General features: G+C 43.8%; 1 protein-coding gene across 5 annotated transcripts in view; it reads left to right on the top strand.

Moving 5' to 3' along the window:
• LOC126215242 (uncharacterized) overlaps window positions 1-15,941 on the top strand; it is an 80,399-nt gene that overhangs the window by 14,387 nt on the left and 50,071 nt on the right. For 4 of the 5 annotated variants that reach the window (XM_049941908.1, XM_049941907.1, XM_049941906.1 and 1 more), the window contains one exon: window positions 13,744-13,910. In XM_049941908.1, the coding sequence (XP_049797865.1) occupies window positions 13,744-13,910 (167 nt within the window). Of the gene's footprint in view, window positions 1-13,483; window positions 13,911-15,941 lie in introns of those variants that run through there. The other variant, XM_049941905.1, reaches the window with a different exon arrangement.

The raw sequence follows: 15,941 nt of genomic DNA, 5'->3' as shown, positions 1-15,941 counted from the left end.
CCATTTCCTTACAGTTTGCATCCTTCAGCTTTACCTTTAATTGCCCACATTAAAAATGGTGTTACAAGCAATTTGAGTGAGTGAGGCGCAGGAGTTTGAACTTTTTTCGATGTACAAGACTTTATTACACTCCTGGAAATGGAAAAAAGAACACATTGACACCGGTGTGTCAGACCCACCATACTTGCTCCGGACACTGCGAGAGGGCTGTACAAGCAATGATCACACGCACGGCACAGCGGACACACCAGGAACCGCGGTGTTGGCCGTCGAATGGCGCTAGCTGCGCAGCATTTGTGCACCGCCGCCGTCAGTGTCAGCCAGTTTGCCGTGGCATACGGAGCTCCGTCGCAGTCTTTAACACTGGTAGCATGCCGCGACAACGTGGACGTGAACCGTATGTGCAGTTGACGGACTTTGAGCGAGGGCGTATAGTGGGCATGCGGGAGGCCGGGTGGACGTACCGCCGAATTGCTCAACACGTGGGGCGTGAGGTCTCCACAGTACATCGATGTTGTCGCCAGTGGTCGGCGGAAGGTGCACGTGCCCGTCGACCTGGGACCGGACCGCAGCGACGCACGGATGCACGCCAAGACCGTAGGATCCTACGCAGTGCCGTAGGGGACCGCACCGCCACTTCCCAGCAAATTAGGGACACTGTTGCTCCTGGGGTATCGGCGAGGACCATTCGCAACCGTCTCCATGAAGCTGGGCTACGGTCCCGCACACCGTTAGGCCGTCTTCCGCTCACGCCCCAACATCGTGCAGCCCGCCTGCAGTGGTGTCGCGACAGGCGTGAATGGAGGGACGAATGGAGACGTGTCGTCTTCAGCGATGAGAGTCGCTTCTGCCTTGGTGCCAATGATGGTCGTATGCGTGTTTGGCGCCGTGCAGGTGAGCGCCACAATCAGGACTGCATACGACCGAGGCACACAGGGCCAACACCCGGCATCATGGTGTGGGGAGCGATCTCCTACACTGGCCGTACACCACTGGTGATCGTCGAGGGGACACTGAATAGTGCACGGTACATCCAAACCGTCATCGAACCCATCGTTCTACCATTCCTAGACCGGCAAGGGAACTTGCTGTTCCAACAGGACAATGCACGTCCGCATGTATCCCGTGCCACCCAACGTGCTCTAGAAGGTGTAAGTCAACTACCCTGACCAGCAAGATCTCCGGATCTGTCCCCCATTGAGCATGTTTGGGACTGGATGAAGCGTCGTCTCACGCGGTCTGCACGTCCAGCACGAACGCTGGTCCAACTGAGGCGCCAGGTGGAAATGGCATGGCAAGCCGTTCCACAGGACTACATCCAGCATCTCTACGATCGTCTCCATGGGAGAATAGCAGCCTGCATTGCTGCGAAAGGTGGATATACACTGTACTAGTGCCGACATTGTGCATGCTCTGTTGCCTGTGTCTATGTGCCTGTGGTTCTGTCAGTGTGATCATGTGATGTATCTGACCCCAGGAATGTGTCAATAAAGTTTCCCCTTCCTGGGACAATGAATTCACGGTGTTCTTATTTCAATTTCCAGGAGTGTATTTAAACGTTTGCAAATCCTGTTAACGTTAGTAACGTCTTCACACTACGACATTCAGTAAACAGATAACCGAAGATTTCCGCTGCTCGCCTGGCATTGTCCTCGTTATATACCAGCTTATTTTGATGTTATTCTCAGATATGTACATACTACTCACACAGCTGATACTATCAGCTGGTCTAATGACATTTCTCAAAATATTGCAGTGTTCTCTGTAATTATCTCTAGTTGATGGCTCTTGATACTTGGTAATATTATGCTTTTAATATGTGTTATTCTGATGCATTGTGTTTTACACGCTTGCTGTTTGTCACTTGTAAAAATGGACATCTTTTTCCTGGAAAATATAAAACGAACATACGTGAAGTATTACATCTTACATCCAACCTGTGGCCACTGGTGACGCCTCAGGAGTTGACTGAATAACTTCGCCGCAGCTGGGTAGGGGCGTCTTCCGGCCGGCACAAGTCCCTCGAGTTCGGCAGACTCGCGCCGTCAGCGCTGTTTACCCTTCGCTGTGTGATCTCGGTACGGTGGAGGTTCACTGGGCCAGTGGCTGTTTGCATGAAGGAGGCAGTCGAGCGATCTACTGTCGCGATTCTTTAAAATGAGTGGCAGTGACAGAAGAGAGCGAAGAGGTTTCCCAATTCATATACGTTACAGGTAGTGCATATCCACTGTGAAACGACATAAGATGTACATGTACACGGATGCGCTGCAGATCACACTTAAGTGCCTGGCGGAGGGTTCATCGAATGACCTTCACAACGATTCTCGATTATTCCAATATCGAACAGTGCGAGGAAAAAACAAATGTCTATACCTTTCCCCGATAGCTCCCGTTTCCTTTATTTTATCACGACGATCGTTTCTCCCTAAGTATGTCTGCGTTAGCAAAATATTTTCGCATTCGAAGGAGAAAGTTGGTGACTGAAATTTCGTGAGATGATTCTGCCGCAATGAAAAACGCCTTTTTGATGTCCACCCCAAATTCTGTAACAGGTCAGTAACACTGTTTCCCCTATTTCGGGGTAATACAGAACGTGCAGCTCTTCTTTGAACTTTCTCAATGTACTCCGTTAACCCTATCTGGTGAAGATCCCACACTGTGCAGCGGTACTCCAAAAGAGGGCATACAAGCATAGCGTAGGTAGTCTCGTTAGTAGATCTTACATTTTCTAAATATTCTGCTAATGAATCGCAGTCTTTGGGTTGCCTCCCCCTCAACATTATGTGTTCATCCCAATTGAAGCCGCGTCTGCCCATTCTGATTTAGGTTTTCCGTGATTTCCCTAAATCGCTCCAGGCAAATGCTGGGATGGTTCCTTTGAAAGGGCACGGCCGACTTCCTGCCCCATCCTTCCCTAATCCAATGATACTGATGACCTCGCTGTTTGATCTCTTTCCCCCAAACAACCCAACCCAACCCCAACCCCCAATCTAAGTGGCTTGTAATTATAATTCCTAGGGTTTTAGTTGAATCTGCGGGCTTTAGATTTAGTGATTTATCGTGTAACCGAAGTTTAACAGATTCCTTTTAGCACTCATATGGAGGACTTCATTATCTAGGATCAACTGCCACTTTCCAAAATATACAGATATATTTTCCAAATCGTTTTGCATTTTTTGATCTCAGATTGTTCCTCAGATTGTTACTAAATCATTTATATAGATAAGGAACAGCAGTGGGCCTATAACACTATGTTGGGGAACGCCAGAAATCACTTCTGTTTCACTCGATGACTGTCAGTTATAAGGAACTGTGACCTCTCTGACAGGATACCACGAACCCAGTTAGCTAACTTAGATGATATTCCATAATTACCAATTTCAGTACAAGCCGCTTGTGTGGTACAGTGTCAAAGGCCTTTTCGAAATCCTTGTCGATAGCACTCAACACTTCGCGCTTCACAAGAATGATGTTTTGTGAATCCGTCTTTGCTGTTTGTCAATAGACCGTTTTCTTCGAGGTAATTCATAGTCCTCACACGCAATATATGTTCCACAATCCTACTGGATATCGACGTTAATAATATGGACCTGTAATTTACTGGATTACTCCTTCCACCGTTCTTGAATATTGGTGTCACCTGTGCAGCTTTCCAATCTTTTCATACGGATCTTTCGTCCAGCGGACGGTTGTATGAGGTTGTTATGTATGGAGCTGTTGCATCAGCATACTCTGAAGGAAACGTAATTGGTATACAGTACGGACCGGAAGACTAGCTGTTATCAAGTGATTTAAGTTGCCTCACAAATCGGAGGATATCTGCTTCTAGGTTACTCATGTAGAGAACTGTTCTTGATTCTGGAATATGCAGAAAGAGTTTAAAGACTTGATTGACAATGAAACAGGATTAAATCACGAATGTCGACAGACGAGATTCCTTGTTTTGTACATCAAAAAGCACTTTGTCTTAAATTTGCAGGCCTTTGGCACATGGCGAAATTGGAAGAAAGCATAGTATAATTGCTGAAGTCACACGCATCTTCCGTTTTCAGCTGCAACGGTTTTCAGTGAAACTGAACAATTCCTATGGAGACTTCATATCGTACTGCAAAGTACGTTGGTTATGTCGAGAGACATACCTGGAACGACTTAAAACTTGCTAGCGTTTAATGAAGGAATGCAGGAACGAAAAACATGTGCAATCTAGTGCAGATTTCACATTTTAACTGGACTTGACTGCACACTGCCCACAGTAATGCACTGCAAGGTAACTTTTTCCTCATTTGATGTGGATGGATTTAAAAAGAAAATCGCGTTTCTGGAACGGACACATTCTGACAAAGACAGTGAAGTTCCCTAAGATCACTGGTGTTAAAGGAAATACGGAGTTTCAAGAATACGTTGTGGCCTAGAAAGAATTACAAGGGTAGTTTTATAAAGTTTTTGAGATTTTTAAAAGTTTGCTTGCATTAGCGCTTCATTGCGTATTAATACAGGTTACGTAACATCAGTGCTCTTGTGCCAAGTTATCCTCTTCCTTTGTGTAAATTTTTCTGTCAAAACATGTCTAGCAAATGTGATGTTTGCTGTAGAAATCTTAAGGCGGGGGTGTGAAGACTGTGTAGGTTATGGTTTATTGGGGCGAATGTAGCGGCGAGGAAACTGGGTAGATAAAGACGCTCCTTCATGGCAACGTATGTTATGTAGAAAGGACAGAAAAGTTGCTGAAGATGAGGCAAAAATTTGTGCCTTAAGGCTGAATTAGAAAATGAGGACTTGGAATTATGTAGGCTAAGGGAAGAAACAGGGACGGGAAAGGTAGGAGCAAAAAGAGAAACTGTTGAAAAAACTTTGAAATTCAGTTAGTAGATCAGTTTGGCTTGCTATCTGAATTAGTCAGGAAGGGCCTCATCCAGATGTAGTTGAATGTATTTTGAAGCAGAATATTAGCTTCAAGAAAAAAAGACATGTAGGGATCAAATCAGAATAGTAAAAGAAGAATATAGCTTCTAGTTAACAGTCAAGGCCAGGAGCGTCAGGAGGAATTAGGTGCAGCGTACCAGCTCACAAGTTTTGTGAAAACAAATGCTAGGGAGATGAGGTAATTACAGTTGGAGCAGCAGGAAACAGCCTGTGGTATGAATCCAAGGTGTACTATTGCGAGAGACTTGGATGAAATAGGAACATGAACTGGCCACACAAATGTGGTGTCTGTGGAGGTCTTTCAGCGCCATGTTCGGTCCTGCGTAAACACTGCTGTAAGGTGTGATAACACTTTGGCTTGCTATCTGAAGTAGTGGAGGAACGGAATGTTCCAGATACCCCCAAAACCACACATATGCGATGTTCCTGTTGACATTACTGGTAGGTGAGGACACATGGCCTGCACCTAAATAGGAAGGGGAAAGATAAGTCAGCTTCTCTATTAGCCTCAGTCACACGAAGGTGGCCCCTGTGGTTAATGGGACCAGGTAGATAGGTTTTTTGTGTTAAGGTCAAAGTCCAAACAGGCAACAGTAAAAAAAAAAAATAGAATAAAAGATGCTCCATGTACAGTAAATAGGGATGAGCTAAGGGTAGTATCAACTTACTTCATCAGAATATCAGGGGAATAAAAAATAAAGTAGATGATCTGTTAGTATGTGTAGATGACCTCACAAATAACAATGAGATTGATATACTTTGTCTGAACACCATGTAACTGTGGTGATGGATAGTGTCAGTATAAATTAGTATAATTTAGCCTCTTACACTTCCAGATATAGCATAGGTAAAGGAGTGGTTGCCATTTACAAAAACAAGGATATAAATACAAAACTGGAGAAGTAAGCAAATTCTGCATGGATCAGCACTTTGAAGTTTGTGCATATAAACTACAGCTAGATAATGTATTGTTGATGCTAGCAACAGTGTACAGGTCCCCATTAGGAGATTGGGAGCTACTCATAAAAAAGTTTACGCTGTCTATCAGCCAAAAACAGGAAGTTGTTAATCTGTGATGATTTCTATGTAAACTTTCTAACCAGTTCAGATGGGAAAAGTATAAGTGTTATTAATTACATATAGAATCAGCTATCAATTTCCCTACACATATAGCTCAAGACAGTAGCGCTCTAATAGATTATGTATTTGTACAGCAAGAGGGTGCAAAACTAACATACGCTTTCCCATTGATAAATGGATTATCAGCCCATGATGTACAATTGATTAAATTAGAAAACACAGCAAGGTGTACAGTTCAGAAACCATGAAATAAAACTGTACGGTTGCTCAACCCAGTGTTTATTGAACACTTCAGAGAAAATTTAAGAAATGTTAATTGGGGAGATGTATATAATGAGCCAAATGCACTTGTGCCTGGGCATGGCCCATGAGCTGATGTCTTGGCCACCCCTTCTCTAAAGATTTCTCCCCTTTCTACACTCCTCATTTCTTTCGTGATTCCTACAAACACTAACACATGTGCTCGTACTGATAAATAATTAAAATACAACCTACTGGTCAATTTTGATTAATGGGTACTAGGCCACGTTCCATAGCGTATTTCTGTGCCAAAGACTTCGTCCCTAAATCTGGAGGCACTACCAGAGGCACTACCAGAGGCAATAAGCACTGAGACATCAGTACCTTAACGAAACGTGAAAAGAAACCTGTCCGAGATTTCAATTTTTATGTATTCTAGAGCTTCCAGCAGATAAGGGCAATGCTACAATGCTAATGAAATAACGAACCTACTGCAGTATAACTGGCGTTGTATAACAACCAGGAAGGTACAGGGAGTTCAAAAGCAATCCTCCAACAGCAATGCTTTGAGAAATGCATCAGCTAGTGAAAGCCTCCTCGAATTCTCCCACAGACAATAAATGTCTTTTTAAATCAGATCTGGTCCCACCAAGATTGTGTGGTGTGCCAAAAATTCACCCATCATTCCATTAAGACCAGTTGTTAGCGCTATGGACTGTTCGACAAGCATGGCTGCCAAGCACTTAGCAAGTCTTCTACAGTTCTCTGTAGCAAAAAAAGACATATAAAAGGTTTAGTTCATTTATGCAAAAAATAGAATCCTTCATGCTGAGCCCATCACATATTAGCCTATTTAGACATTCTATCACTGCTTACTAGAAGAAGGAATCGGTTGGCAGGACATATTCTGAGGCATCAAGGGATCACCAGTTTAGTATTGAAGGGCAGCGAGGAGGGTAAAAATAGTAGAGGGAGCACGATGTCACATATAGAAATTACACTCATAGGCAAAAAAAGGAACTATCTGAAAGGTCCAGAAACAAGTGGATGACTTATTCGAGAGAGAAGCTTCACAGATTAAGCAAGTCAATAATGCGTCCTTATGTAAGCAATGCATCCTGATGTAAGCAATTTCTCAGCTTCGCATTGATTGACAGAGTTGTTGGATGTCTCCCTGAGGAACATCATGCCATATTTTGTCCATATGGTGCGTTAGATCCTCAGAATCTCGACCTGGTTGGAGGTCCCTGCCTATTTGCTCCAATTATTCTCAATTGGGAAGAGGTCTGGCAAACTTATTGGCCAAGGTAGGGTTTGGCAAGTCCAAAGACAAATAGTAGAAACTCTCTCTATGTGTGAGTGGGCGTTATCTTGGAAAAAAGTTAGCCAATGATGGATAACCTAGAAGGGCAGCAGAACGCCATAGGCGAACAGATGTGCTGTAAGGGTGCCACAGATGACAACCAAAGAGGTCCTGCTGTGAAAACAAATGACAACCCTGAGCATCAATCCAGGTGGTCAGACCATATAGCGGACGACAGTAAGATTGGTGTCCCACGACCATCTGGGGCATCTCTAGACGCGACTCCGGCCAGGAATCTCATTGACTGTAACAATGATGAGCCTCACTTCTAATTGAGCCCCAATGTCCGGCAAAGATGTGTCTGGAGGTGCCTTGGAGACTGGGGGGTATCAACCTGACCGTCGCCCACCATAAGTCCCAACAACCGGCAGTGATGGTCTGGGGTGCCGTTCACTTTCATAGCTGGACCACTTCAGTAGTCACCCGCAGAGCAGAGCAATATGTCGATGATATTCCACATCCTGTTTTGTTGCCCGTCATGGCAAGCCATACTGGCCTTACATATCAGCAAGGTAATGCCCGCCCACACTCAGAGCGCGAGTTTCTATTGCTCGCCAAACATACCTTGACTAGGAAGGGCGCCAAACCTCTCCCCAACTGACAACGTTTGGGGCATACTGGGTAGGGCCCTCCAACCATCTCTGGGATTTCATGACTTAACCTGCCAGCTGGACATGATTTCGAACAATGTCCCTCAGGAGGATATTCAACAGCTCTGCCAATAAATGCGAAGCCAAATAACTGCTTGCAGAAGGACCAGAGGCGGACCAAAGCGTTATTAACTTCGCTCAGTTTGTGAGGCTCTGGAATAAATCATCCAGTTTTCTGAAACTGTATTCATTACAGGGAACACACTCAGCACAGTTACAGCGGAGTTCTATATGTAAAACTGGAAGGAACAGCTCATCAGCCCAGCAAGAAAAATCCCTATCGTTGGTTTTGTTATATTGATGACACTCATACTTCGTTATATAGCCTCATGGACAAAAAGAATTCAGAATTTCTAAACTTTCCGAATGATATTAGTTATAATATAAAATCCAGTATAGAGAAAGAGAAAGAAGTTGAAATATTTTAAAATGTACAGCTACTTAGAAAATCCACAGATGTTAGGCACAGAAGGTCTGCAAAAACCTCACTCACACATGTGCATACATTCACAAAAATTCCAGTCATTGTCACAAACTGAAAAGAGCAGTAATAAGAACATAGGTCGGCTTGGCTTAAATAATGTGTCACCAGAGTAGTTGGAGGAACGCTCCGACCATTTAAACACTACTTTCAGAATAAATTATTAATCTGAGAAAGAGATAAATAGGGCAGTAAGTCTATAAAGGTATGGAGCTTCTCATGAAGAAGAAACAAAGATTTACTCCCATTCGTAAAAGCAGTCATGGTTCACATGATCATAGTACGAGGAGTACATAGTATTGATGCAGTGTTTATACCAATTACGAAGGAGCGTGAATGTTTCGAACACTGTAAAGAATGTACGGCCAGCACTTGCCGCAGGAGGAATATATAAATTGTCTTGCACACACAGTGAAGCACACATGTGTAGTACAAACAGAAGTACTCATTTCTTGCTTAAGGAACAGAAGAGCAGTTGTCATCTGCGAAATAGCAATAAATCGGCAGTCGCAGAACATCCACTCGGACCAGGGAAACTAAAAATTCGTCCCTGCAATACAGAACCAATATTACGTGCTTGAATTTACAGAGAGGGCATTCAAATTCCAAAGCACGAAAGCAACTTTAACGGAAAGAAGAATGAGTGAAATTAGACTAGTTGCTGGCCTCAGTGGTGAATACAGAAACCAGCGCCAAGTGTTCCCCAGCAGAAGCTCGACAACACACGCACTCGTGACTCTGCGCTCTTAAGCAGCCGTCTGATGACGTCACAGCCCGACTGTGGCAGGGATCCGAACAAACAGTTCAGCTTGAAGAGTTTATAGAAGTTTCAAACTGCTGCCTGAGCCTTTATAGCCTCTGAAGATGTCTCCAGCATTTGGAGACGAAACGTTAGAGACCTTTCCATTTTTTTTTTTTTTTTTTTTTTTTTTGAGTCGTCTGTCTTCTCATTCGTTTGATGTGGTCCACTACAAATTCCTCTCCTATGCCAACCTGTTCACCTCAGAGCAGCACTTGCGACCTACGTCCTCAATTATTTGCTGGATGTATTCTCCAATTTCGTACCTTGGAAGTCATTCCGTGATGTCTTAGCAGATGTCCTATCATCGTGTCCCTTCCACATATTCCTTTCCTCTTCCATTCTGCACAGAACCTCCTCATTCCTTACTTTGTAAGTTGACCCAATTTTCAGCATTCGTCTGTAGTACATCATCTCAAATGCTTTGATTGTCTCCTTTTCCGGTTTTCCCACAGTCCATGTTTCACTACCATTCAAAGTTCTGCTCCAAACGTACATTCTCAGAAAATTCTTCCTAAAATTAAGGCCTATCTTTGATACTAATAGATTTCTCTTGGTCAGGAATGCCTTTTTCGCCGGTGCTAATCTGCTTTCGATGTCCTCCTTGCTCCATCTGTCATTGGTTATTTTGCTGCCTAGGTACTAGAATTCCTTAATTTGATATACTTCGTGACAATTAATCCCGATGTTATGTTTATCTCTGTTCTCATTTCTGCTACTTCCAATTCCTTTCGTCTTTCTTCGATTTATTCTCAACCCATATTTTGTACTCATTAGACTGTCCATTCCATTCAGCCCATCATGTAATTCTTCTTCACTTTCACTTTCAGGATAACAATGTCATCAGCGAATCGTATCATTCATGCCCTTTCAACTTGAATTTTAATCCCACTCCTGAACCTTTCTTGTATTTCCATCATTGCTTCATCGATGTACATACTGAAAATACGGGCGAGACACTACATCCCTGCCTACATCTTTTAATCCGAGCATTCCATTCTTGGTGATCCACTCTTATTATTCCCTCTTGGCTTTTGTACATATTGTGTATTACCTGTCTCTCTCTACAGCTTACCCCTGTTTGTCTCAGAATTTCTAACACTTTGCGCCATTTTACATTGCTCAACATCTTTTTCAGGTCGACAAATCCTATAAACGTAACTTTATTATTCTTTAGTCTTGCTTCTATCACGGACAGCAACGTCGCAATTGCCTCTCTGTTGCATTTACCTTTCCTAAGGCCAAATTGATAGTCATCTAACTCATCCTCAATTTTCTTTTCCATTCTCCAATATATTATTCTTGTCAGCAATTTGGATGCGTGAACTGTTAAGCACACTGTTCGATAATTGTCGCACTTGTCAGCTCTTGCAGTCTTAGGGATTGTGTGGATGATATTTTTCCGAAAGCTAGATGGTATGTCGGCGGACTCATACATTTTATACACCAACATGAATAGTCGCTTTGTCGCAAGTTCCCCCCAATGATTTTAGACATCCTGATGGCAGGTTATCTACCGCTTCTGCCTTATTTGATCTTAAGTCCTCCAAAGCTCTTTTAAATTCTGATTTTATTACTGGATCTCCTCTCTCTTCTAAATCGACTCTTCTTTCTTCTTCTATCACATCAGACAAATCTTCCTTCCTCACGGAGGCCATCAATGTACTCATTCCATATATCCACTTCCTCCTCCTTTTTTGACGGTGAAATTCCCACTGCACTCTTAATATTACCACCCTTTGCTAACAATTTCACTCAAGGTTGCTTTGACTTTCTTATGCGCTGACTCAGTCCTTCCAACAATCATTTCTTTTTCGATTTCTTCACATTTTTCAGGCAGCCATTTCGTCTTAGCTTTCCTACACATCCTGTCTATTTCATCCCTCAGTGATTGGCATTTCTGTATTCCTGAATTTCCCTGAACATCTTTGAACTTCCTTCTTTCATCATGGGTAATAAAAGAAAAACTTCAGTTATTTATTTTAATTCTCATGGTTTCTTTGCAGTTACTTTCTTTGTACCTATGTTTTTCTTTCCAACTTTTATTATTGTCCTTTTCAGAGATATCCATTCCTCTTCAAGTGGATATTCCTTGTTGCTGTATCCATAGCCTTGCAGATCTTCAAGAGTATCTCGTCATTCCTTAGTACTTCTGTATCTGACACATTTGCGTATCGATTCTTTCTGACGTATCTCTTAAACTTCAACGTACTGTTTATCATTACTACATTGTGATATGAGTCTATATCTGCTCCTGCGTATGCCTTACAATCCACTATATCATCTCGGAATCTCTGTCGGGCCATGATGTAATCTAACTGTAGTTCCCCATATCACCCAGCCTTTTCTAATTATATCGACGCGCAGGTCGCCGAAGTGGCGTCAAATCGAAAGACCTGCACCAGGCGAACGGTCTACCCGACGGGAGGCCCTAGCCACACGACATTACCATTTTTTTTCTAATTATACATCCTCCTCTTGTGATTAAGAGTATTCGCTATTACTAGCCGAAATTTATTACAGAACTGAGTTAGTCTTTCTTCTCTCTCATTCCCTATCCCAACCCCACATTCTCCAGTAACCATTTCTTCCACGTTTTCCCCTACAACTGCATTCCAGTCTCCCATGAGTATTGGAGTTTCATCTCCCTTTACGTACTGTATTACCCTTTCAGTACCTTCATATACTTTTTCTGTCATCTTAAGCTTCCGACGTCGGCATGTAGTATCTGAACTATCGTTGTCGGTGTTGGTTTGCTGTCGATTGTGATAAGCGTAACTGTATCACTGAACTGTTCACTGTAACACACTCTCTGCTCTACCTTCCTAAAGAATCCTACTCCCGTTATACTGTTTTCTGCTACTGTTGATATTACCAAAATAGCAGCCAAAAATACGACCGTCCCACCCCACAGCAGAACCCATGGATAGAGAGCTGCACCGCTGCCTGGTCGCCTACACAGCCTTGTACGACGATCCCCAGTCGACGTTCGAAACCTGTACTCGCCGGTGAACACAAGCCCACTCCACTGATCCAGGTTCCGTTTCACGTGTCCCCTTAGGCAATTTCTTCGCACTCCAAGGTCCCAGGTACTTGTTTACTGTTGTTCGTAGTGGTCCCCTAGTGACCAAATTCATCGTGTGAAACTGGCTACTTACTGACTGTGTCGACGAGCCTCCGAGTTGACACCAAACTGAGGGAGTACTTTTACAAATAGAGACTCGAGCAAAACACAAGCGGAACTGAGCCCACAGAGTTCTACCTTCTTGATACAGAGGCACACAGGCAGTCATATGTGGCCCTGTATAGGACCAAAATTTCCTGCAGCTACTTCCTTAATTACCTTGGTGTCTCCCTCTTCTGTCACTGTCATTTATGCAGCACTGCGCGGACCTGTGAAAGTCGTTTGGTTCTATTCTAAACCAACTGCACTACATTCCTGCAAAAAACTATGGAGAAAATGTAGACAAACAAAACAACGCTGCAATTTCTCTTGGTTATTGAGCTGTCGCATATTGTGCTAAAGCTTGGGAGAGTGGCACTCATACAGTTAAGACGTAAGGAGCCATGTTGACTATTAATGACATTGCTACAACAGCTCCCACTTAGGGGTTGCATGTTCTGTCAAATTTTGTCCCTGCTAATCTCACAATCGAGGATGCCAAGGTGCTAATTCCTAAGACAGAGTGCTATAAGAATTCAGTCCAACTGAGTAAGGTAGCGTAGTATGGTCTTTCTTGTCAAGAAAGATCAAGATTCAACCTCATCCAAATGGCACAGGAGAGACATGGCAACGTCTTGAAAACGTGGTATTATAGTGGAAGTGCTGCTCGTGATTATGGCGCCCAGGAGCAGACGGTGAGCCATGTTGTGGGGGAGCGCCCACTCCGTGCCTTTGAAGGCTGTCTGCCGTGCTTGTCCAATCATAGTTCTGGCTGCATGTTTGTATGTGAATTCTTGTATTTCATCAGAAATGATCAGTTCGCCAGAATATGTTAGCAGACTCTCATACCAGCCGTAATTTACGCCAGAATTCCTGTCTGACACCTCGATTTGTCTCTAAGGGGCTGGCGACCTCTATCAATGGGAAACGTAAAAGCTGGAGAAAGGCAAGTTGAGTTTAGTTTTCACTATTCTATTCTACAAAATACAGTCAAGTTTCAGAGTATCATCTGTCACATAAGCTGACTCCATTTTATTTTGAAAGGTTGAACAACATGGAATGGAACGTGACAACGCTGCAAACGGGTGATCTGAGGCATCATATCCTGTCCCAGTCAGCGCATGCTGTTCGACGCATCACAAGAGCCACGTTAAGCAGGGTGAGATGTGAGAGGCGGCGTCTTTTTGACTTTGAGTGGAGGAATAAAACTGGTGAGTATATTATTTGGAAGTTCGTTATTGTTAAATAAAGTGTAATGTGCTCATTTAGGTATTCTGTAAAAACTCTCGTCGAGGCTTATGAACACATGATGATGGAGTTGCACCACATTTGAAAATTCAGTCCTAATAACAGTGCATAGAAATAAAAACATGAGAAGTAAATAATAATCATACTGGAGAAAAGAAACAGTTATCTAATCACACCCGATTGCATCTAACAAGAGAAGATCACCAACCTTGTCTCATATATGAGACGCAAACTTGCAAGGTGTGAGCCCCAGCTGTCTATGTCGCCCGGAGATTTGGACCGTGATTATGAGTGTACGCAGTTAAGACCTTCTGAACACACAGCTTTTTAACGCCCGTGTTCCACATGTTTCTGGCACGCTCCGCTGCGTTCGCCCATTGCCGGAGCTCGAACTACTGTACGGTACGGTGAGTAAGAGGTTCGCGTTTATAGTGCCGGTCAACCGACAAGCGACAGTGTGGCACGTCCAGGAGCAGTATGCAGTGACGGTCAGATTGCCACGTTTAAACGTCAAAGCTGGCGACAGTTGTGACCGGTAAGCGTCGTTATAAGTGGCTATTCGACTAACTCTTACACGAGGCAAAGGAAACTCTATGAGCTTTTCTTTGTGCTACTATTTGTACCTTGCGATTTAGTTGCGGCAGTCATACAGAAGACCCGTTAAATGGAGAGAAGAATAGTTGATTGACGTTAGACTATTCTTTATGAGTGGATGGTGGTGACAATGATGACGATACCCTTTCACCACGATCATTTTCGTCAAACAACTTCATTGGCACAATGCGACGGAGACGTAAAATCACGAACTGACTGTTTAGGAAGCTTGCTTTGAAGAGGTAATATTGTCAGATTTTACCTGGCCTCTGTCCGTAACAGAGATCTGTGTGTGTGTGTGTGTGTGTGTGTGTGTGTGTGTGTGTGTGTGTCTGTGTGTGTGTGCGTGTGCGTGTGTTTTATAAAAAACTGTTGCAGAATATGTCCTAAAATATTGCTAAACAGTGTTGACCATATATGCGCATGGCATTGAAATACTATCTGTTCATATTGCTTACCCTTTTTTCATGTTAAATAACATGTGTTCTACTTGAAGAACAAAGTTTCGAAACACATGGGGCAGACGTGACCGGCTCCACACACGTCTTCCCACACTTGCGACATGAAGCGGGTCTGAGGGCTCTGGACGTCACCCCGCTGCACAGGACTCTGCACTCGTGCATCAGGCAGCTGCAGTGGGGCGGAGCCAGTGGCAGGCAACCTGCACCTACAGAACTTTAAAAACTCTGCATTCCAGACGTCTGAAATGAGTATTATCTTAAGTACGGCCATTTATTTTAAGAGGGGGCGGGTGTTTGGTATCTAGGGTTGAGATCTCGCAAGTGTACGTTTTTCTCCTTACAAAACAAGGTCGAGTTAGTTATGTTTATGTGGAAGGTTACAAGTAATTAACATGAAGGTTGAGGACAGATTTCATTCGATGTCAGATAAAGAGAGATCATGCTGACACAGGAGTAGAGCACACCGCCTCTAGCCTCAACAAGGGCCTGAGTTCGCCGACAAGGAGAGTCCACGAGTCTCTCCAGTTGTGTCGTGTTCAGCTGACGTCACTCAACAGGTCCCGTAGAGCCGCCAGACCGCCGCTGTCCACACGCTGGAGCCAGACATCTGCTGTGAGGCTGAGACGGGATGGCTTAGCGGGCATGTCGGGATGCGGCAGGACGGCTGAATGTTCGGCAGTCCAGCCAGGAGCGTGTCCACGCGGTCTGTGAACACGGCTGCTGTCTTGGGAGCGTCCCCAGGGCACTCAGCATGAAGGTAGCGCACAGGTCCGGATTAAAAAATCACTATGCGATGTGATGCGATCTAGACTGCTCGCTCACTAAACTTCAGCACAGATCTCTGACACGTGACGTTTTAACACTCCCGTTCATTGTCGTTGCGATAAAGGTGACAATGCAGGAAGGTACTGTAACTTTTACGAAATTTTTAGACCTTTA

This window comes from Schistocerca nitens, chromosome 12 (assembly GCF_023898315.1).
Source record: "Schistocerca nitens isolate TAMUIC-IGC-003100 chromosome 12, iqSchNite1.1, whole genome shotgun sequence".
Classification (NCBI taxonomy): Eukaryota; Metazoa; Arthropoda; class Insecta; order Orthoptera; family Acrididae; genus Schistocerca; species Schistocerca nitens.
This window is presented reverse-complemented; position numbering and strand designations above follow the sequence as displayed.